The sequence below is a fragment of the Leptonotus elevatus genome, chromosome 2 (genome assembly GCF_054856555.1).
Source record: "Leptonotus elevatus isolate MCC_2025b chromosome 2, RoL_Lele_1.0, whole genome shotgun sequence".
NCBI classification, from domain to species: Eukaryota; Metazoa; Chordata; class Actinopteri; order Syngnathiformes; family Syngnathidae; genus Leptonotus; species Leptonotus elevatus.
The window spans coordinates 14,260,610-14,284,421 of NC_141240.1; the positions used below are offsets into that span (position 1 = coordinate 14,260,610).

Consider the following 23,812-nt stretch of genomic DNA (forward strand, 5'->3'; position numbering starts at 1 on the left):
TACTATGCGAATTATACTATGCACACTATGCTACTATATTTTAACGTTGCTATAGAGGGTCTTGGAGAGCTAATCATTTTTTTATTTTATTTTTTTAGGTGGTTCTCTGTGAACCGCTCACTGTACTACTTTAGTAGCGTAGGTTAGGGATAAGACATCATGTTAATTAGTAAATTGAGTACCGTAAATGTGTAAATGTGCACTTTTTAGCGCTTTAATCAACACCATATTAAGACTTGCATTCATTCAGAGTACGGTACACAGGAGTGGAACTCCATTGTGAACCGAGGATGCACTTATTTAAACCTTTTTAAAACGTTCATTTGTGTAATTATGTTTGAACACAGACAGGACAACAATGTTAAATTATCACCAAAGCAAGGCTTTGTTGGAATGTCGGGGGAGCACAATATCTTTGTTGTGCTGTGGAGATTAAACTGTCGTCAGTTAATGTTATTTCATCTGAAGCAGGTAGACCTCGTTTAAGAGCGTCACCGTGCAAAAGGTGCTGATTCTGAATGACGCTGCAAAATGCACACAAGTCCTTCTACCCGTGAGTCACCTCAGAGTTTGAGTTGACCTTACCATAAGTCACTTGAATGCACTTTGTTTCAGTTACTTGCATGTTCTGGTAAGTCCCAAAACAATTCCACACTGACTAATTCTATCTGCATACACCACTTGTCTTCATCTTAAGTTTCAGCCGACGTGCATTGAAGTTGACGTTTAGTGTTAAATTGCATGACTTGAAAATGAAGATACACGCTATAATGAGAATATTTAATTCAACATCAACACAGGCAACATTAACTTTATTATTTCACAAAACAACATACAGTACAGGATCACAAGCGTTTCTTTGAACTTCAACTTGTACTTCCCAGAAAGACAAAAACACATTTAATGACATTCCAAAAGATTCTCATTTCCTCACATGATTAATGGCGTTGCCAACGGTTGACCTCGTGCAAGGGCGACATTGCAACGACATACCATACCATGCTTCCTCACATGAGCAGCATAAGTGAACATTAAGGAATTCTTAGATGGCTTGCATTGTTGATGGAGACAATTAGTGACATCCTTCAGTCTCTGTAAAGACTGAATGATAACAAAGATAACAACAAACAGCAATAAGATGTCATATTTCAGACGGTAACAGCTACAATGTCGCTGCTGAGATGCACAACAGCACAGAAAAGCTGACAAGATATGGCCATCCACACACGATATAAAAATAAAATACGATTTGGAGACTTCACAATGAGAACAACTCACGGGAATAAACAAGCAGCCCAACACATGATATGCCCTTTTCAATTTGCCACAGTGATGGAACAATTCAGGGAAACTTTGCTGACATTTCATTGCTTTCCCTGTGTGGCAGCCATGCACAGATTCTCTTCCTCCTCAATGGTGTCCAGTTCGTCTGTGCGAATGGCCTGCGTTATTAAATTGAGCTCCTCACACATGGTCTCGTAGCGATACGCCACACGGATGTCCGGGACGTTAGTGCGCCTGATGTCGTTGCCCTCTTGACCTTCTTTGATGTAGTGCGGCCCGAGCCAGTTGCTCTTCACCTAAATCGGAATATCAATACGTTTACTGTATAGCAGTGATTCCCGCCCACTTTGCCGTGGTAAAATAGTCTTCATTCACTTTCAATTATTTGTGTAGCATTATCAAACGGCACAGTGTTGTTGTTTTTTAAATGAATGCAACGGACATGCAGAGTCACGAGCACCTTTTGAGAGAATCCGCTCATCAGCACACTGTTTCTGGCCAGCTCACACATGTCACAAGAGCTCAGCTTCCACACCTGAGCAGCAATGCTGTACTCCTCCATTAGGGGTTCCTACAAACAAAGAGTTTCTGTATTATTCCATTTAATTGAACCTACACTTATTATTCCAATTTGGGTCATTTCTTTTTCGTGGCACTATTTTTAAAACGTCTGTCCTCGTTATATATGCAGGTGAGTTGACTCTTTTGGCTGGGTACACCCTGGCATTACTCCCAACCCCCAAAAGGTGCCATATGTTCCAGATTGTTGGTTGTCTGCATACTAACAGGCTTGGGGAGTAACGGAATACATGTACCGCCGTTACGTAATCAGATTGCAATTTTTTTTTAAACTGTATTCCATTACAGTTACAGGAAAAAACATGGAATCAGATTACAGGTACATTTATTAAAAATAGTGATTACTTCGAGGGATTACAATTTTTACGATGAGCGAGAGTGTGCGAAAGAGCGCGAGAGAGCGAGAGACAGAGCAAGAGAGAGAGAGAGCGAAGGACAGAGTGAGATAGAGCGAGTGGGACCGTTGCTACATGTTGGGGAGGTGGGGACGAACGAACTGACTCGTCGTGTCCTCCACACGCGGGCAGTTTAAAAAGCTTCACGGACGGGAGTAGGAAATGGCGACCGGTATTCACTGGAACTTACTCGCAGCGAAAATTTGAGCTGAGAGTCCAGCAGCATGCTACGCTCTGTAGCTTCTTGCTAGCTAGCCCGCTAGCCTACAATCATAATGTGAGTTACACCTTCCAAACAAATCTTAATCCCACCAATCATTTTGCAGTTGATGTCACACATAGTCATCCTTATTGGATGACTATCCATCTATCCATCTATCTATCTATCCATCCATCCATCTATCCATCTATCCATCTATCCATCTATCCATCTATCCATCTATCCATCTATCCATCTATCCATCTATCCATCTATCCAAACTGTGAGGCGTAGTTGCTTTCAGTGACAGTTCGTTGCCCGGGTCCCTATCACCCGGGCACATTGTATAGAAAATATATTGTGGTGATATTTATTTGTATTTTGTCTTTATGAGCATACTCAATATTGGAGTAATCCAAAAGTAATCCAAATTACATGACTTTAATATTATGGTACTTAGATTACGTTACTAACTAAAAATAAATTAGCAGATAACTTGTAACTGTAACGGATTTTAAAAGTAACCCTCCCAACCCTGCATACTAACCTTAGTAAAATGAAACTGCAGGGGATCGTCTGTGGACAGGGAGACCATCAGGCCTCTGGAGAGGTACTCTGGCAGAGGGTTACGATGGTAGCTAAGGAACAGACTGTTATTGCTGAGCGGAGACATGGCGATGCCAATCTGAGCCAAATAGTACAGATATTGAAGCACAGGAGCCTGTGGACAGATAAGACATCATCTGGTAATGCTACACCGCAGCTCCACTTTTCCATTTGGATTGACTTGAATTGAAACAAAATGGCGGGTGTCGCCTCTGGGTGTTTGCGGTATTGTGGGTCCCACCTTCCGGAGTAGCAGACCGTGGGAGATGTTCTCTGACAGCATGAAACCTGACACCAGGTGATGGATGGGGCCTGCCTCGCCACAATGAGGACGGAGGACGAGACTGTGGAAGCCTCGCTGCCTGATTTGACACACACAAAAAAATACAGCAAGGGATTTTCTAGAGCGTGTTTTACTGATCTTCTGTTCCTATCTGCACCTGGTTTGTCATAGAGTGTCATGCGCCTCTTTTTCATTGAGGCAGGTGAGTGACATTTGTTTTAATATTTTAAATGCCACTGATCATCGCGATAGTGATATCTGCCCGCAGTTCTAAATTCCAGGATAAGAATCTCAGCTCCGGCCTCCATGAATGGAGTTTCTACGCTTGTACTCTGGCTACCAGTATTCCAAAAATGTGCATTTCAGTCATTGAATGCATGTATGTAAACACATTCGGCCACTGGATGGCGCTACCGTGGTGTTAGATCAATGTTTCTCAAATGGGGGTACGTGAAGGCACTCCAGTGAGATGTTAAAATATATTTCAAAAGTCCATCCATCCATCCATTTTCTGTACCGCTTGTCCTCACAAGGGTATATGTTAATATTTCAGAAAAAAAAAGTTCATAAAATTAACTTTATATTCAAAAGGGTATTCAATTTCAGTGTCCTAAAACTGCAGTATCTCTTTTTCTCTTTGACCCAATTTGTCATATGCTATCTAGAATCACCTGTCAATCATTTGAAAACTTTATTTATTTATTTTTAATGTATTTTAAAATTTTTTTAGAACAGAGCTTTACTATGATCCCAAGGGGGACACTTAATGTTGATAATTTTTATGTGCATAAATCTTTATTTATAATTAAATTAATTAATTCATTTTATATATATATATATATATATTTATGATTTTTTTTCCCAAATAGTTCAAGAGACCACATAAATACAAAGAGAGTTCCAAAGTAAAAAAAAAAATCAAAATCAAACAATGGTAGCACAACACTTTTTTTCCAATCATAAATGCTTTGCGCTGGTTAGGAGGTACTTGGCTGACATTTTTTTTTTCACAGGGAGTACGTCACTGAAAAAAGGTTGACAACCACTGTGTTAGATAAATGCACAGTTAAAAATAAAACCTCACCAATCAACCAATCAATCAATCAATCCCACATACCTGCGCAGGTGATTCAGCACGGTCATGTTTGCATACATATAGTAGAGGTAGTAGGAGTAGGGCGGATTGTCCTCCTCCTTCCAGCTGGCCGGCAGTGGGCTGTCCAGGTTGAAGATATGCTGCTCTGGTTTGGACTCATCATCCACACTGTCAAAACCCACAACCTGCGAGAGGCACAGATACAATCTCACTTTCAGAGTGCACGTTGGATGACATGATTTGACACGAAGGAGATTCAGTACATGCTGAAGGAAGAGGTGCAGCTCAGGATGTTTGCCTGGGTGGATTGTAACTTCAAACAGAGGAAGGAAGATGTTCTCCAGCATCTCCTGGAAGTTGGACAGCTGCTTCTTGGTGTGGTAGACATCACTTGGAGGAAAACAAAAAGTCGTGCTCTCATGATTTGACGTGGCCGTCTGTAAATCCCAACGAGTAAAACCTCCGAAACTGCTTCGCTTACAAAAGTCGCGGCATTTGCACAAGCCAGCGTACATTGCTTGAGTAGACTTGGTGTTTGATGGCCCACTTGGCCAGCTTGTCCCACTCGTCTCTGGAACGCCCGTACACGGACAACCTCAACTCCACATTCTGGTACTTGCTCTCCTCGAGGTCAGCCATGACCTCCTGAGGAACAGTCACACAACCCGGTCACCAGGAATTCTCAACATATGTTTTGTTTCGCTCTCTTTAGTGCAGTCTTGATACTTCATTTATATTATTAACCATGATGTACTAGTTTGTGGTCTGAATGTCAAAATACACGCACCTTAATAATGTGACCAAAGTATTTCCCTTCGACGTGATTGTCCGTTTTGATGAAGATCTCCCTCAGTATGGATTCGCCAATGGGATTGTATTTGGCATTGAACTTGTCAAATCGATGGAAAGTGTTACGGTCCTGCAAGTGGAGAAAAACCTCAAAAGTGAGTCCATCCATCTTATTCCATAGTTATCAGGCTTCTAACTTACCGCGTGCATGTCCAAGGTGTCCACGCTGAGGTCAAAAGCCGTCAGGTTCATACTCTCAAACACCTCCATGAGCGTCTGACCCTTTTCTCTCTCCACGTGCACGATCTCTCGAGGATACTTCTTCATGGCTCTTTTGATAAAGCGCAAAAGGTGCTTTTGGTTCATGCAGGAGGAGGCGTGGATATGCGTGTCAACCTGCGGACACGCAAGCAGGAAGCTGATTCACGCACTGGATTTGGCCACGTTAGACCCTGACGTTACCTTCCGGATGTTGTAGAAGTCTCGATGCGGGACTATTTTCTGTGCCGCCAATTCCTTCATTTCATTCAAGAGGATGTGCATCTGGAACTTGGAGCTTAGATACTGCAGGCGACGGTAGCAGAAGGACTTCCTGCAGTGAAAGAATGGAAGAATTTGTCATTCTTATTGTAGTCCACCAGGGGGAGCACTGATTTTGTTTTGTTGTACAGTGGTACCTCGAAGTTTGAACATAATTCGTTCCTGCGAAGTGTTCAAAGTCCGAATTGTTCAACTTCCGAAAAACATTTTCCCATGGGAAATAATACAAATGCAATTAATCCGTTCCCAAGCTCCAAAAAACGAAAATTCCTATTTTAATTTCTATTTATGTTTTTTACATTTACACCCTGTACAGTATTTAAACAATAAAAAATACCTGACCTTTTTTAATGTGGTGTGATGGCATCAGTCGATGATAAACGCTATGTTAATGCTGGCTTTAGTTTAGTGCTGAGTTAGTGTATTTTACATTGGGCATATTGTTAGACTACTAGGCGGTCCTTGCGTGCGTTGTTTAACGTGAGGCACGTTGTTGAACAGCTAAGGGGGGTCCTCGTGCCAATATTTACAGAAGTAGTTGCGGTAGTCACAACTGCGCGATAATCTCCTTCCTAATTCCACTGTGGTTCGTAGCACTGTATGTTTTTCTTTGCTGCCACTGGCGAAAAAAATTGTCGTGAAAAAATCAAAATGCACTCGCGAGTATGGAGCACCTCCGGGAGTATTCACGATCTGACTAAAAATGAGCAGCGCATCGTCTCAACTACTCCAACGTGAGCGTTCGGCATTGCTTGGCTTCGCTCAGCTTCACTCGTTTACCCGTTTTCAAGGTACGTTCGGCTTACCTTGCTTTGCTTGGGTGTTCGAACTCGCAAAAATGCATTTTTTACTCCGATTTTTTGATTGAAGTCCTATTTGTACGAGTTCCAAGACGTTCAAACTCCAAGGTTCCACTGTAATAGAATTATGTTTAAATGGTATGTTTGGAACAGTACTTACGATCTGTCAACATAGACCAAAAATGGTCTTTCTCTTTTAAATTTTCATCAATATATGCATTTTTTTCCTAATAAATCAAATATTAGCCAGACAACAATTTACAGTTTTAATGGAACCTGAACATTATGTTGACTTACATTTACGGTCCATAACCAAAATACATACACAGTTGTCTTAATCCATTTCTATTTTATTTCTAGATGCCCCGTGATTGACTGGCAACCAGTCAAGAGTGCAGTCTGCCTTTCGCCTGAAGTCCACTTTAGTTGGCTTCAGCTTCCCGTGACCCAGAACAGGATAAGCGTATACAAAGTGCTTCATTCTTTCAACTGGGGACCAGTATGGTGTACAACTTGTCATACTGAATTAAAAGTTGATGTATAGATGGTAAGGGTGGCAAATGTGTTCAAAAAAGAAAGATCAAGTACACTGGTCCATTGATGATGAGGGCCATCATGACGTTCATGTCAGCAATGTACTCCTGCAGGTCCGGATAAGGCAGGTCCAACTCCGTGCTTCTGCAAGCAACATGCAAACATATGAGTGGAATCAAAAAATTCCAAGATTTTGCAAAATTGGACACTTGGTATAACAGAATGTGTGGGAACTGGATTGGAATTCAGTATAAAGACAGTTTAAAATGTACAATATATTAAAATTTTGAATTCAGTTTAATTTCTAACTCCCACTTCCTCATTCCCAAACAAAGAGAATGCTAAAATATTTAATGAAAAATAATCAATGGTCAAAACTGGCTATGGGACCATGCCTGAACTTTTTTGTATACATGGAAGGTTACAAACAAGCACTTTGCCTATAAGAATGCCTTTCGAAAGAGCCCATTGTTGTACAGAATGCAGTTCAAACAAATAAACACTCAAACGAACTGTCGACGGTTCTCATGAAGAAAAATAAAATGCTGCTGTTCGTATAGCTACTTTTGTACTTTGCGGTCGTTCTTCAATTCCCAGGATGCATTGCTGCTTGTAATGCTGAACTTTTTCGATCATAAGGTCGTTAATTAATCATAATAGCTTAGGTGTGTTCATGTTATCTGTAGTTTGTTGAATGTGTGTCTTAATTAAGTATTGCGTTAATTTTAAGTTGCACATTGTAGAAATGTGCTGTTAAGACCACAAATCAACGGGTGCTTTTTCGATGAAATGTTACATTGTTGCTAGCTAGCAAAAACATTAGCCTAAAGTTACTTGTTACCTTGATCGGATATTTTATAATGGCTTGGAAAAGAAGCTCAAACTTTTCCTCTTTTTCTCAAATTAATGGAGCATTATGGGCAAACAATAGAAGACAAGAAAATAGACAGTGTGGTGAAAGAGAAATATATTGCTCAGCAGCAATTAGCTGAAAGTTAAAGCCTTAACTGGCGCGGAAGCGAAAACAGATGTCGCACAGCAAAACTAGCACCTTTTTCGGACTGTATTTTATATTGTGCTTCTTTTCTTTGATTAAAACACGTAACACAAAAATGCTAGTGGTTTGATGCAGGTTAGGACAGATGAATGGCATTTCAATTCATTTCAATGCGGATAATACATTTGATATAAGAGTAAATTGAGTCACAACCTTGGTCACAGAGCGATTCACCACTATCTTTAAATGAAAGCTGAAATGTTTTGTCTTTCATTTTCATCCTTTGCTGCCAAACCAAGAATGTTGGCAGTAAAAATCAAGGAGCAGATCTCATTGTTCCAGTACTTTTACTCACTTGTCCATGGTCTCTGTTGATGTGTACACGTGCATGACACCATCCACCATCTTGCAGCCGTAGCCCACGTCAGGTGGCATGTTGATTGGGTCCTTGTTCTTGTAGGGGTGAGTTCCAGAAACAGGTGGGTGCACGGTGGAACCTGAGAGAGGACAAAATGTCACAGCGAGTGGCAGGTTCGAGGGAGGTGGAAACAAACATGAGACTCATCTCCGACTCTCAGCATAAGAAGGCCCTTCACACTGGGCGGCCTGTTCGGAGGTGTGTAACAGACGGATGGTGGTTTGGTGTTAATGTGGGAGGAATGTGCAGGATGATAGCAATGAACTGTCCTTTGAGAGTATCAAGAGACATATCAGGAATAAGACTGCGACTAAGAGCAATGATTAAAACTGTGACTTCAGTTTACCCGTGTTATGTTTTTAGCGCAGGCTTGTCCATCCATCCATCCATTTTCTTAACCGCTTATTCCTCACTAGGGTCGCGAACAATTTCAGAGTGTTCAAATAACCTGTCATGCATATTTTTGGAATGTGGGAGGAAACCGGAGTACCCGGAGAAAAGACACACAGGCACGGGGAGGACATGCAAACTCCACCCAGGAAAGCCAAAGCCGGACTCGATCTCACGTCCTCTGCACTGGGAGGCGGACATGCTGACCAGTCAGGCACCGTGCCGCCCGTATAGGTTCAATTTGTGGCAATTCTAAGCAAAAGTTGTGATATACTGTTTCAAAAAAGATTTGTTAAATGCAGTGTAACCTCGGTTTTGTGATTTATCTGTTCCAAAACTGAATCATACTAAAATCGGTAGTATTTTGCATTGGGAGTAATCAAATTAATCAATTCCTGACACCCAAAGATACGCACAAAAATTGATTTCATAGAGAATAAATTACTATAGTTTTACAGACGGACAATAGAAGCGACTAATGAAAGGTATAAATAAACATTTAACATCACTTTTGCCTTTAATGAAGACTCTTAAAGAGGAGGAAGGCAGTGGGAGTATTGTTTTCATTTTCGCACAAATTCTTTCTTGAAGTCCATCGAGTTTCTTGCCTTCTTTTTCAAATACCGTAACTGGCACTCTTAACTTGTATTGTGTAAAAATGGTTGGATTGGATAGACAACAATCAGGCAAGTTGGGCAATGTTGTGTCACATATTGTCAAAAATCAGGTCTTCAAAATAAAAGCACAGCAATATAAGAACCATTTCACAGTAAATGGCTTTTTGGCCATCAATCAAACCTTGTGCTTGTTTATTGACTGCCAATGGTGAATATGCCGCCATATAAGGCCAAAGAAAGAGGGACGTCCGTCTTTCTGTCGCAGTGGCTAAGTTCCAAAAATGGACTCGCTTGGCTGTACTGCGGCACTCCATTATGCGCGCTAGTAATAACTGTTCAGCGTGCTGCATTTCCGCCGTCATAGGAACCGGAGAGAATTAACACCTCTTCAGAAGAAAGAAAGAAAGAAAGAAAGAAAGAAAGATTGAAAGAAAGAAAGAAAGAAAGAAAGAAAGAAAGAAAGAAAGAAAGAAAGAAAGAAAGAAAGAAAGATAGATCCATCCATCCATTCATAAATCTCTTATCCAAGGACGGGTTGCGGGGGCAGCAGCTCTAGCAAGAAAACCCCCTCTCCCTAGCCACTTCAAAGAAAGAAAGAAAGAAAGAAAGAAAGAAAGAAAGAAAGAAAGAAAGAAAGAAAGATAGAAAGAAAGAAAGAAAGATAGATCCATCCATCCATTCATAAATCTCTTATCCAAGGACGGGTTGCGGGGGCAGCAGCTTTAGCAAGAAAAAACCCTCTCCCTAGCCACTTCGTCCAACTCTACTGGGGGATTCCCAAAGTATTCTCAGGCCAGCCGAGAGACAGTTTCTCCGGTGGTTCCTTGGTTGTCCCGGGGCCTCTTCTGGTGGGACATACACCTCCCCAAGGAGGCACCCAAGGAGGCACCCATTTTTTATTATATGAAAAATAATGAAGTTATCACATTATTTATTTCATTTTATTATTATTATTACATGTGGTCCTCAATCAGAAAGGAACAATTGATGAAAAATACCAGTAGGCAGCACCTGCCCATCAAGTCACTGCCGCTGTGGCACTTGACTAACTTGGAATGAGCAACGGCAAAAATCAACCAAGCAACCGCTCCATCTTTTAAAGCACTTTGGATACAGTGTGGTACCGTATCACCTTAATAATGGCAACGTACCTGCCGTGACAGTGGCCTCTGTGGCCTCCTGGAATTCCTCCTCATAGATGGTTAGGTCGAGGGGTCTCTCGCTTAGCTCTTGCAGGTATCGGGCGGTGGTCCTGCAGAAGCTTTGCAATGACAGGCCCATATACTTCTGTCTTATGAACAGGGCTTTCACCACACACTTTGCAGCATCCAGCAGGTCCGTGAACGGAACCTGGATTGGAGTGCAACACAACAAGAGATGATGAGGAAGAAATGAAGCATAAAAGATGTTTATGCCAAATAATTGCTCGACTTACTCCACATTTCTCCTCTCCAGAGATGGCGACTCGCTGGTACTCTCTCTCCGGGAGCAGCTCTCTCTCTAGCAGTTCTGGCGCTTGGCTCTGCTGCTTCAAGTATCTGACAGAATTGTTTTTTTGTTTTTTCTACTCAGGCACATGGATGAGGTAATTAAGTGGATAATTGCCAGGCACTCACTCAAGATCTGCGGCGCTGTCTGTTTTCATAAACTCCTGTTTGGCTCGCAGCAAGATGTCTGGTTCAAACCTGTGGATAGAGAGGCTGAGCTCACCCTGGTCACATTACATACACACACCAGACACTTCATTAGGTACACCAGTGCTCACTTCTGACTCTGTCAGAGAATTTTATAATACTGACTGGTGCGTCAAGGGGTTTTGCTTACCTTATTTTACTAGAAGCCATTTGTATTGAATCTCATTAATGTTTTGCAGCGATGGTGAAGCTGCACACTTGCCACACCCGCTTTGCAGTGCTTTTTGAAAATGGTTTTAGAAAACCAAGTTGCAAGTGCTGTGCCATCATTGTATTATTTATGAAACTTTGGAACTCTATTGGTAATTTGCGTGGTCTCTCTTGAAGTATTTGGAAATAAATAAAACATCACTGAAGAAAGAAAAAATTTAATTATAAATAAAGACGTGTGCACATAAATCATCATAAAATGTTCTCCTTTGGGATTATAGTAAAACTCTGTCCTCAAAAATAAACAATTAACTGAATTTAAAAACTTTTGTGATTCTAGGTGGAAAATGGCAAGCTAGGTTGAATCATTCTGGTATGGGAGAGATTTTATGAATTAATATTTTTCTGAAATATTTACATATACTTTTTAAAGATATTTTTAAATCTCACAAACAGAGTGCCTTCAAGTACCCCCATTTGAGAACCACTGCTCTAGCGTATATTGGGTGGGTGCAATTCCACTGCCGACCACTAGATGGCAGTACACTTTTACGTTTGAGTAGGTCAATATGAAATAAGAAGAATGAAAGAACGAAAACAGGAAATATTTCAGCACAGCCCGGTGAACATCATCCTCTGTAATCCTGCTTTTTATGCCTACAGAAAACGTGATCATATGACACTAATTAAACACCTCTATTTATTGTTATTTTTCTTAGACCAAATAAATGACAATTTTACAAGCTTTCCCATATTCAAAACTCATTGAACTTTGCAGGTGTGTTTATCTTGGCGAAAATCTACATAAGCTTAATGGTCAGTTGGCTCGCCATAAAACACACGACAGTCAATAAATATGTGTGATGAGGACCCAATTTCTCATGGCATACTCATGTAACGTGGCACAGTAGGAGCTGACATGCTGATGTTGAAGCCATCTAATAGGCGGCATTCTCCCAAAAAAGAGGAGGCGTGAGACCCCGCATGCGGCTTGAATGTGCTGTCTTTTTCCGTACTCACTTGACATCCTGGCTGATCTGCCTCTCCAGGCGATGGCGTCTCTCCTCGAGCTGTTCAATGGGGCTGTCCTCCGGGAATTCATAAGGAGCACTGCGCATCTCGCTATCTGCCAGGCTGCGTGAGAACAGTTCCTTCACAGGCAAACAGGTACAACCGTAACGCTGTATGTACAACCTCACTCAAAATGGGAAAGCTGCCGCAAACGACCAACCTCGGCAATTTCCTTGTACTTGCCGTCCATGGATGTACGCAGGTCTATGGACTGTTTTAAGGCCACGGGGATCCCAGGCAGAGAATGCTGGGGTGTGAGGAGGTGGCGGGCACCACGGAGGTCGACTAGGGAAGAAGGGAGTAAATGTGACATACATTTGGATCAGGTGCACGCCATAGGTCAAAGAAAACAACATTGCTTTTCTACTTAACTACTCATTTGAATGGCAAACTCTTGAGTCATTATGTATAAAAGATGGCGGTGGGGGAGAAAAAAACGCAAATCCCAATGTGATGTATGCAAACACTTCTTTAAAAGGCTGAGTGAGAATAAAAGCAAAGACAAAAGGAGTCACAGCAACTTGCGTCGTGCAGCACCTTCTGCTGAGCGCCACCGTCTCAACACATCCTACTCAACAAGTTTACTACCATCATTAGCATTACACACAGGGCCCTGTTTTCATGGTTTCATGTCTTTCTTTTGATATTTCTGTAAATAGGCGCAGTTAGAAATGTGCATTTGTGCCGTAGTGAGAGTGAACAGAGCCGACTCCTAATTCCATTTAAATTCATTGGAGGCGAGGCCCGCAGTCTACATAGCGGAAACATAAATGGACTCGCTGGAGATTGGCACACATAAAGTATGTTCAAAGAGAATTGCACTTGCGAATGATGTAAATTTGGAGGCCGCCTTCCACACCCATTCAAGATTGTGGCGGAGGCCGCCAAAGCACAACTTTTATATTTGATGACTTGAACACAAAATCTGCAAATCACCCTGCCATCCAAATATATACTGTTGCCGAGCCAACAACGTGACCGCTGTGATATCTCACCCTTAGCCACAAAGCCACAGATGTTCCTGTGCTGTGTAAAGCGATGGCATGCCAAGACGTTATCCTTGCCGCCCGTCACTTCGGGCCATATCAGTTCTCCCTGATAACACAGGACACGGTTGCGGAGGGAGGGCAGCACGAGGCCAGCGGCAAAGACATCCAAGCTGGGCTGCGGTGAAGCCGAGCCTAACAGACCCGCAGCTAATCCCCTAATGGCTGCTATATTTGGAACAGATGCATCTTCTGTTACATAATATCTCATCCCCTCACAACCAGAGAGGCGAGCACTCGTACAATACAAGTCATGATTTACTTTATTACGGGCTATTGTTGATGTAAATGGACAGGACAAAGGCAGCAAACAACCTTGAGGCATGGTCAGGTTTCTGAAAAGAATCAACATATTATTTTCAGCCTTCTAGAAATGAGGTCAAATCCTATCATCTTGTCAAAAGACGGCCACTGCATGCATTTTTCAACAACCGCACTGGAGAGTCCATGCAAAGAATTACATACAGTGTACAACGTACAGGTCAGCTACGTTTCAATAATTTACATTACGAGACACTCACTGCTTGGAATTGTTGATAATTCAATCTACGTTGTAAAAGCAGCCAATCTCTGCTGAAGGAAATCATCAACTCATAATGCTGCCATCACCATGCTTCAGTGTAGGGATGGTGTTCTTTGGTGATGAGCAGTGTCATGTTCGTGCCAAATATTTTGTCAAAATGACCAAGCTAAGCATTTTGGAGATTTCAAGTGATGACATACTCACCCTTAATCTTTACTCAATTGGGTACACCAAGAGCACCATACGATGTTGCTTCATTCCCCTCATTTGAATGGTGATGATTAGGGCCCTACAATTAATCATTTTAAAACCATGCTTGCGACCCCCTGGGACCAATGTTTGGCCACTCCATTTAGCAGAATTTTGAAATCGAGTTTGAAATATTTGGCCAACTTTTTTACACCAACCACATGAACAACAAATACTTAGCCCTCCAAGTCTCACCACAATGACCAACATTAAAATACAAAAGAGCCCAAGGCCCACTATTTCAAACGTAATCCACCAGGATTAAACGTCGTCAAGACTTTTTAAAATATTTTCTGACAATTTATCATCTTTTTTTTTCTTCCTGGTCATTTGTTTCTTGGCAGAGTTCATTCAGCTCAATCCCAATGCCCTAACCGCCATTGCTGGACAGACACAAAATCCAAAATGACTCCACAACTTTTAAGACGTAGTCAATTTGGCAATGTAGACACTGCTTTGATTTAAATGTAAAACACTTCCACCATTGTTGATACCAAAAATGCCACCAAGTACAGCGTAGTGAAGTTACACATTGCGGGATCAGAATTGAGTCCACATGGGATTCCTATGACTCAAATGAGTAGACACACTCATAGCTCTTGTGGGAGTGCTGTCAAGTAGGCACGTTCAACAAGCAATGACGCTGACAAACTGATGCTTTTTTATTATGTGCCCTGGCTGAATGCGTAAAAAAAAAAAAGCCTGAAAATGTCCAATGCCTAAACCCCCCCCCAAAAAAACACAACAATTTCCATCCTCAGAATGCTGTGTGAAAACAATGCAATGAGTATTGTTTTCCCCTTTAAAATAAATAAATACAACTTCTTCCTGACGCATCTCAGTCTGCTGTCATGTGATGTGTACACAAAGTGGACTATTGTGGGAAAACTTCTCTTTAAATAAAGCCAAGTCTTGTTTACCATAGAAAAAAAGTTCAACAACCATTTTGATCCTTATAGTAATTTTTTTTGTTTTGTTTTTGGGACTCATTTGATCTGCGCACATACTCCACGCTGTGCTAAAAACGGCACTGCTGTCAAGGGAAAGGCAAGAGGAGAGCATCATAAAGAGTGGAAGGTGCTTTAAATAAAGAGGAGAGCAGGATTTGTGCTTTGGCTCAGGATAAGGCTACATAATGGAGCATTCCTCTCTTTTAGAGCCTGTTTACCAGCCTTTAGACGGGGCCCAGAAAGGGTGAACCATGGGAGGGAGAAAAAGGGAGGCATGCCATCTTCTGTCTCTTTTTAAAACACAATCAACACAACAGAGAGGGAGGAAGGAAACAAGAGAAACACTCAGGGAACTAAACACACACTCATTCGTGACACACATTCTTGCTTCTTGCTCTGTCCCTGTCATACATACAAAGTGGTGGTCCTGTAGGTCCATCAACTCCCCCCTCACATGCCCCCTCCTGGTTCAGGCCTGCTGTCGCTGCACTAGCTGCCTTTGGAGCTGGTCTTCCTCATTTGAACGCATCTGACATCTCACTGGAATGTACCACGGGAGAACTCAGGGAGGGTGGGGGGGGGGGGGGGGGTGAGTAGTCTGCATGTATCATTGGTGGATGTGGATAGTCCACAGTGCAGCCTAACAGCACCCCCGCCTCACTACTGTACTCCTCTCCTCCCCCGCGGTGCGCACCATGCCCTCCAGATGTTTGTGTAGTCTGTTTATGAATCAGAAAATGCTACATCATCTTTTTTTTCCCACATCGCCTCTCTTGAAATTAAAGGGCCAGCACCTTGACCCCATTAAGCACACATTTCCTTGTTTGTATTTGGAATTGGGATGTACACAAACACTGTTAGCCAATCATTGTGAAAGCCTGGAAATGACACATTGGCTCCCTCGCAGTCATAATCTGCGTGCATGCAAGGTCAGTTTGCACTTGATAATAACCATGGCTGCAAAAATGTGAGCATATCGAGGGCACGGGTATCCAACGTCTTACACCGGGTACTTTGGAAGCCTGCAGCATTACAGGCAGGCATTACATTGTGAAGGAGGATTAGGAGCACACTGGCACATTTAGGATTTAGGAATACGTTTATTTTTCTGTTGCAATTTTCACATTTCTTGATATCGCGACTCTAGGTATTTTGTTGGCTGGCAACAATAATCATCAAAATTATCTAAACAAAATCATGGAATATTACACTCTGTTTGTACTGTAGTATTTTTTTTTTTTTAATTTAACTGCTGAAATAAATGAGCTTTTCCACAAGACACGAATTTAGCACTTAGTAATACTAATAGCCTACACATTTCAAAACTTGAATATAACCAAATTATATGTAGGAGCCTTGTGAATGTACAGTATGTACTTGCCTGATGGAAGATCTACGTTTGATAGGATTCTGTTGTTTAAGAAAATGCCGACTCGTTGATGAAAATATATGTGGATTGAAAAACATCGTTTATTGTTTCAAATATTTGTACTCAAACATTTCAATTGTGCTAATTCATTACAAAACGTCTAATTAATTAAATAACTTTAAACGCCAATAGTTTTTATAATAATTCAAGTTTACAACATTTCCCTAAAAGCTTTGGTGGGAATAACCTTTCTATTTGTGCTATTGTTCATTCTTTGTATTTCCTCCCAAAAGAGGCCGCTTGCCTGCTTCTGCTGTTTGTGCTGCCTTTCTTATCTTCTATTTCTCAATAAGTCAACTCTACTTCTTGAACTTAACTGTGGAACTTTACTACCCCGCCGAGCACAATAGTCCAGACAAGTCCTTATAAATTTACATACTCTGGCAGAATTGGTAAAATATTGGCCATTTGGGGGGGAAAGTATGACTGATGATGACTGAACAAGGACCACCATGCATTTTTTGTGCAGTATGTCTTTGTTTTGTTTTTATGATTGTGCTATTTGGAAGTTCCCAATTGTTTAACTAGAACCCCATTACAATTTTGATAACAATATGCAAATTTTTAAAATGTGTCACATGATGTGCATCTTTTCAGTCCTCCAAAGAAATTTGACTCACTCTTTGAAGTTCAAAGTTCATTTGACTATGGGCTACTTTAGCAGCTATTATGCAGATGGAAATTATATTATCATTACTACTAATTAATCAATTATTGAATTTTGAGTAATGTTTGCTGCAGTCCTTTACAGGTCAAGGTAACATATCTGTTAACGTGATTCCTCTCACATGATCAAATACTATGAAAGAAACATACTGTAATAATATAACAATAATAATAACATTTGCATCCATCTTCTTCTTTCTTTTATCACTCCTGCCTGTAATCATTATGGAGATAAATAAGCATTTTTGGAATTTATGAGGAAGTTGGATTACCTGGAGAAACGCGCACGAGTCTGAGATTCAAACCCTTACATCCTTTCATCAAAAGTTGCAATGTGCTCAAAATGTGGACTTAATAAAAGAACTGGAAACATGTCAGCCAATACAGCCACGAAACAGCAGCTTTTGCTTTACAAAATAACATGTAGCCTTCGAAAGGGCCATACCTTTTATTCACAGGGCTCCCCTTGGTGGTCAAATGTGGCACCTCATGCTCCAGTATTAACACTACTGCTGCTTCTCATCATGTAACCGTAAACTCGCCTGACTTTCATGTGGGCATCTTAATTTCAATTCCCATCAGTGATGGTGTGAACATGAGCGTTTGTCAATTTGTGCTGCAGTGCTGCAAAAAATGGATGCATGGATGGACGGATGATAATAAGAATCATCATCAAGATGATCAATAATAAAAATGATTCCGCTAGTTCATTCAATACGCTGGATGTCATTCAATAAGATTCTATCATGTCGAGTAATTTGAACGCTGACCTGATTCAAAAGTCCCTGATCATTGCATTTTTAGTGACGTCATCAACTGTACCTTTCTCAACCAAAGCGTGTCTTTCTGCACGGTGACAGGACGTGTTGCCAGCAGCCACAGGTCTCTGGCGTGACACACACAAACGCGTGCACTAACGCCAGATGTTAGCGCCAATGAAACAAACGGATGTCTGCCAAGTCCAACACCACAGGCGAGGTTAGGTTGAAAGGAGCAACTGGATACACAAGAAGCCGAACAACAGACTGAAGCGCAGATAGAATGAAGATTGGCGTATGAAGGCGTGTCGGTCAAGATGATGGTGGGTGGGAGACCCGGCACCCAGTCAATCATTAATCACTAATGTCATATTACTCACACAGGTTGTGTCGCAGGAGGGAGGGACAGGGATTTATTATTCATTATTTTCCATTTCACAATTACAGGACGTGTTCTGGCAGCAGACCCCTGACAGGCGTGGGCTTGAGATGATGACAGGCGGCGTGAGCACGATGTGGGCAAAGTGCAAAGGGTTCAAAGATGCATCGTCAAGTTCACCCCGGCAACAATCATTGCACCTTCTCGAAGGAAGGGTACGGCTACAAATATCAAAATGAGTTCAAAGCAGCTAGCTCTGATTACACACTTAAATAATCCACTTTTGGAGGACATTCACCAGGAACCTGTAGCTTTACAGGAAGTGAGGGTGTTGTCATGTTTCTGGGTTCAAAAGTGTGAGAGACTTGAAAGGGTTGAAGGAGAATAACGTTGCTGCTTGTGTTGCAAACAATTAGTTTAGTTGTGGATAGGGTGAGCAGAAGTCCCCGTTTGACGTGGACAGTCGCACGTTTGAGCCTTGTATTCCAAGTGGTCCCAGTGGATTTTGCCAGCCCGGCGTCTCAGTTCTTAAGCCAATTGTTTGGGCCATGTGTGTGTCAATCACACAGTTGTCAAAGCAATTCATACAATAAGCTAATTAAAAAGGAATTGAACTCTTTTATTCCTTCCTATTTACTTTCTTCATTCACGTTTTTCGTTCTTATTCTCATCCGTTAGCAGGCATGTTTTTGTCTTGCCGGAACTCGAACTACTTCCTGCTTCTGTGTCTAAGAATCATGGGAAATATAGTCCTACTAGCCTACTACTATGGTCGCCAGTCAGACCCAATGTAAGCTTTTCTGGCGGCACATTTCCAATTATTGTAATGCGGGACGCAGGTGAGGGAATTAAAACATTAAAACAATACAGCATCGGCAAGTACTAACATGGAACATGCCGATACCATAATTTTCAACGCTAATATACGACTTTGGATGCAGCATCTTGTGTTTTGCTTGTGCACGACATTCACCGACGTGTGACGTGTTCACTGCATGCCGAGCCAAGATGCTGTGAACCAATGGCAGGGCAGCTTTTTCATGTTGGAAAAAACAACAACTGGGTATCGGAATTGGTATCGGGAGACAAAAAACGGTATCGGAACAACACTACAAAAAAGGTTAGATAATGGTGAGTGCATTGACTTGACTATTAACCAAGAGAACATTAAGACATTAGCTATCCAACGGTCACTAGAATGACTAGCGATTAAATTTCATATAAATAGTTCCTGGTGAGAATGTATTGTATATTTTCAGCAAAATTAAAGGGATACTTGACTCATTGAGACATTTTCAGCAGTAAAAAGTTAATATCTTGTCCAGAATGAATTTAAATAAATTGTGCCAACCATGGCTCATATGTTTTGTGGGTTTGGTCAACAAATTGAGCCATGATTGGTTGTTACCTACTTCCTCAGCACAAGTGATGTCATCTTCAGTCGACAACAAGTGGAAAAAAATAGTTTTTAAAAGTATTAATTATACATGAAAAATAATGAAGTTATCAAATTCATTCTGGACAAAATATTTACTTTTTACTGTGTAAAACGGCTCAATGAGTCAGGTATCCCTTTAACTCATTCACTGCCAATAATTCATTTGAACTATTTCTATTAGTTTAACATTTTTTCCCCACTTTTGTTAACAAGAGTATGAAAACCTAGACATTAAAATTTGTATTTTTTTTTTTTTTTAATAAAATAAAAGATTATTAAAAATTAGGGACATCAGGCAATTACATTTTTTAATTGTAATTAATCACATGACTTCAATAGTTAACTCACGATTAATCACCAATTTGATATCTGTTCTAAATGTACAATCTTTTTTTTCTAGGTTTTCATACTCCTGTTAACAAAAGTGGAAAAAAAATGTTAAACTAATATAAATAGTTAAAATGAATTTTTGACGTCTATAGTCGTCAATGGCAGTGAATGAGTTAATAGTGTCCAAGGTTTTCATTTGGAAAATTTTGTAACCCTAGTTGTGGAGGGCAAAGACCCAAGAATCACTATTGTGGTGGATTAGGTCATTTCAGTCCTTACTGCAGTCCTAAGTCCAAAATGAATTGGTAGTTATATACTAGATATTCATATTATGGCAATGCTAATACAGAAAAACAAATGGATGGCCTAGACATTTTTACAGTATAAAGTAAACACATTCTTCCTATTAAACACCTTTACCTTAATGTTATTGAGCTAAATGAAGCACGCACATGTCACAAATACTTTTTTCACAACTAGAGCATTGATTGGCCCAGCAAGGCTGCTCGCCCTTCACAAAGCCTGCCAATTACGCGTTAAATGTGCCTCAGCTCCCCACGCAGGAGGGCAAAAGGCTGCATCATTGACACAATCATGAGAGTTTATACATACTGTATGGCTTTGAGCATTCATTAAAGACTGCCCTGGCATCTGTTGATTGACTGCTCTATTAAATTACATTGACTGTTCATCTCATGGGTAATAGCATCATCGGCGTACAAGAATCAATGAGCACGTTGCTGTATCTTCCATCCATTTTCTATACCACTTGTCCTCATTCGGGTCAAGCTGGTGCCTCTACAAGCTGACTTTGTGAGGCGGCGTACTTTGGTTGCGCGCCAGTTGCGCGTAGACATACGCCTGAGGACAATTTAGTCTTCAATTAACCTTTCTCTTTTGAATTTAAATGGATTAAAAAGGTAAGCCACTTCGATTGGCTGGGAGTCAACTGCGTTCCCACCTACAATGGCGCACAATGTCGCAAACGCCCTCTTCTATCTGTGCTAGTCGAGCAAAATACCAAAAGAAGGAAAACTCCACCCATGCTCACAGTTAGGCTGGGCATGAAAATAGGGACCCGTGCTACCATTTTGCAATAACATGCATTGACAAGTGGTTATATTGCGCACAAAATGCTGGAAAACAGCGTTGATAAAATAAGTTTTTGTGTGGACTCATATGGGACGAATCCCAATGCAGCTTTTGCAAAATGAGGGAAATAACAAAAACAACAATAAATGCTAAATAAATCAGATTAACTGCTGCTGTCCTGGCTATGTTGGCCAAATAACAAGCGCAGATTGTCAGCGTCAGCCCATCGTCATGTAACATGAAAAAGAAGACTATGCAGCAATTGGCTGGTACGTCGACACGGACCAGCTGCATCATCATGACCGATGTAACAATATCCAATATAAGAGCTGTATTCTGATGATTAGAATGTTCAGTTTTAATTGAAACTGTCAGAGGAGTATTCATTTCACTTTATGGTGCAACTGCACTGCATCAAACTCACAGCTGCTCCTGAATTATTTGAATCTCTCATGCAACTATTGATGTAACACAGGTACTAAAATCAGCCCTCATCATGATGCAAGTCATTTATAAAAATGTAAAGTATTGGTGAATAAATGAATAAAACAAGCAGGCGGGGGTAGGCGGCATATTGCAAAACAGGACGAGGGCCCATTAAAAAAAAATCCAAATCTTTTCATACGTTTGACTGACATGCTTCACTGCAGTTTGCATCGGCGTGTGCGTACATCACGCTAATCCACTCATTCATGCTGGGATCAAGTCCTGTACAGATCTCTCTGCAGGACGCGTGCCACTGCCTTGCAGCATGCCCAATATCATCAGCAATTATTATCATTATTAGAAAAGTATATACGGGAAGGAACAACCTGGAGCAAAAGAAAAGAAAAAAAAGGAAAAGCATGAACTAAAAACACACGAAGGAGCGCGTCTTGAAAAGGATACATGATTGCAATATTCATGACAAAGAAGCAGATGTTAAACACAGAAGAGTTCAATTAAACAAGAGGTGCAATCTTATTGACGTGCTGCGCAGCCAATCAACAGGTTATGCGCACATTTAAAAGTGCTTCACTGTCATAGTGGCACTACTAAAACTACACAAAATACGAAGTACTCAACCAGCTCCTGTAATATTCCAAGCATGGCGTGATACTCACCCGTACTGGCTGCGTACTGCAGGCTTCCTCGCTTCCTGAAGGGGGACGGGGGCTTGTTTTTGGCTGCCCCGGGGGGCATGTTGGAGGACATGCTGCCAGGTCCTGGGCTTCCACTTGTTTGGGGACGGGAAAAAGGAGAACTGAATGAGTCAGAGCTGCGGAGGTTGTCAACGTCGATGGAGAGACAGCGGGAGAGAGCGAGAGAGAGGGAAAAGCAAATAGAGATGTTGTACCAATGCTGAGATTTTGGGGGGAGTCAATTACAGTATAATTTTGCGTGTGTGTGTTTCCAAACTGGTTGGTACAGTGTGAAGCTGCAGAGCATCAGAGCATCCCTCTGCAGAAAATCTGGTCCCGCCCCCAAGAAGACTACAGCTTAGAGCTGCAGCATTGATGGAGGTTGGGGGTGTAACAGAGAGGCGTGGCTACCCCCGACAACGCAGTCTCCACCGTCCAGCACACACAAACATACACATGCACTCACAGAGAATACAAATGATCCACGCACTCAGCAGCGCATGCCTCCAGGCCGTGCTGTTGCCATGACAACCAAAAGCCTGCGCGGGGAAAGAGGAAAGTTCTGAATTTGGAACTGACATAGAGTTAAATTAAATATGAAGAGACGGGATTTTTTTCCCATTTAAAATACTGGGTTTAAAATCTACTCAGCAGCCTATTCTCATTTAGCTTGGCTGAGAATTGAGGTACACCCAGACTGGTCACTAACCCATGTTGACAAACAGCCATTCACACACACACACACACACACACACACACACACACACACACACACACACACACACACACACACACACACACACACACACACACACACACACACACACACACACACACACACACACACACACACACACACACACACGTCACGTCACGGCACGTCACGACACGACACGTCACTAGAGTCTTCTTTGAACTTAATGTTTATGGAATCTGGAGTTGGAGTATGATGGAAAACCCAGGCAAGTTGTGAATTGCTGTCTAAAATGTATGTTATAATGACAAAATAATTTCCTGAGTCAATGACGGAATGAAATGACTTATTCAAACAAAACAATAAACATGAAAACTGCTCTAGAGGTGAGGAACCTGCAGCCCAGGGGGGGAAAAAAGAACATCGAACATCCCTTTCAAATGGCCCGTGAAGAGAAAGGTGGAAATAATAATTTGCACACTCCAGAATTTAGGTATGAATAAAGTTGAGTTGAGTTCAGACTAACAATGCTACAAACAAATCATACACTTTTACACACAGTTTGTTGAGAAACGGGAATGAGAAACGTATATTTTAGGTTTCAGAAGCATGTGAAAACAAAAGGATTACAAAAATTATCAACCTTTTAACAATAGCAAACATGCTGTAGCGAAGGGGTGTCGAACAATAATAAT

At 41.4% G+C, this 23,812-nt stretch overlaps 1 protein-coding gene across 2 annotated transcripts; it reads right to left on the minus strand.

Annotated features, from left to right (window-relative positions):
• Positions 1-794: 794 nt before the first annotated feature.
• Positions 795-22,786, minus strand: ampd2b (adenosine monophosphate deaminase 2b). Of its 2 annotated transcripts, none has more exons than XM_086068831.1 (18): positions 22,406-22,786; positions 12,603-12,727; positions 12,392-12,522; positions 11,144-11,212; positions 10,963-11,065; positions 10,679-10,877; positions 8,458-8,599; positions 7,160-7,249; positions 5,694-5,823; positions 5,433-5,627; positions 5,230-5,361; positions 4,924-5,087; positions 4,706-4,832; positions 4,464-4,627; positions 3,305-3,425; positions 3,005-3,178; positions 1,745-1,855; positions 795-1,580 (listed from the first exon to the last, which is right to left on the minus strand). In XM_086068831.1, exons 1-18 carry the CDS (start codon positions 22,494-22,496, stop codon positions 1,365-1,367), a joined length of 2,484 nt encoding a protein of 827 aa, XP_085924957.1. In that variant the 5' UTR covers positions 22,497-22,786; the 3' UTR covers positions 795-1,364. The 2 variants fall into 2 exon arrangements, with proteins under 2 accessions (XP_085924957.1, XP_085924958.1); XM_086068832.1 differs by lacking the exon at positions 22,406-22,786 and adding an exon at positions 15,626-15,772.
• Positions 22,787-23,812: the final 1,026 nt, after the last annotated feature.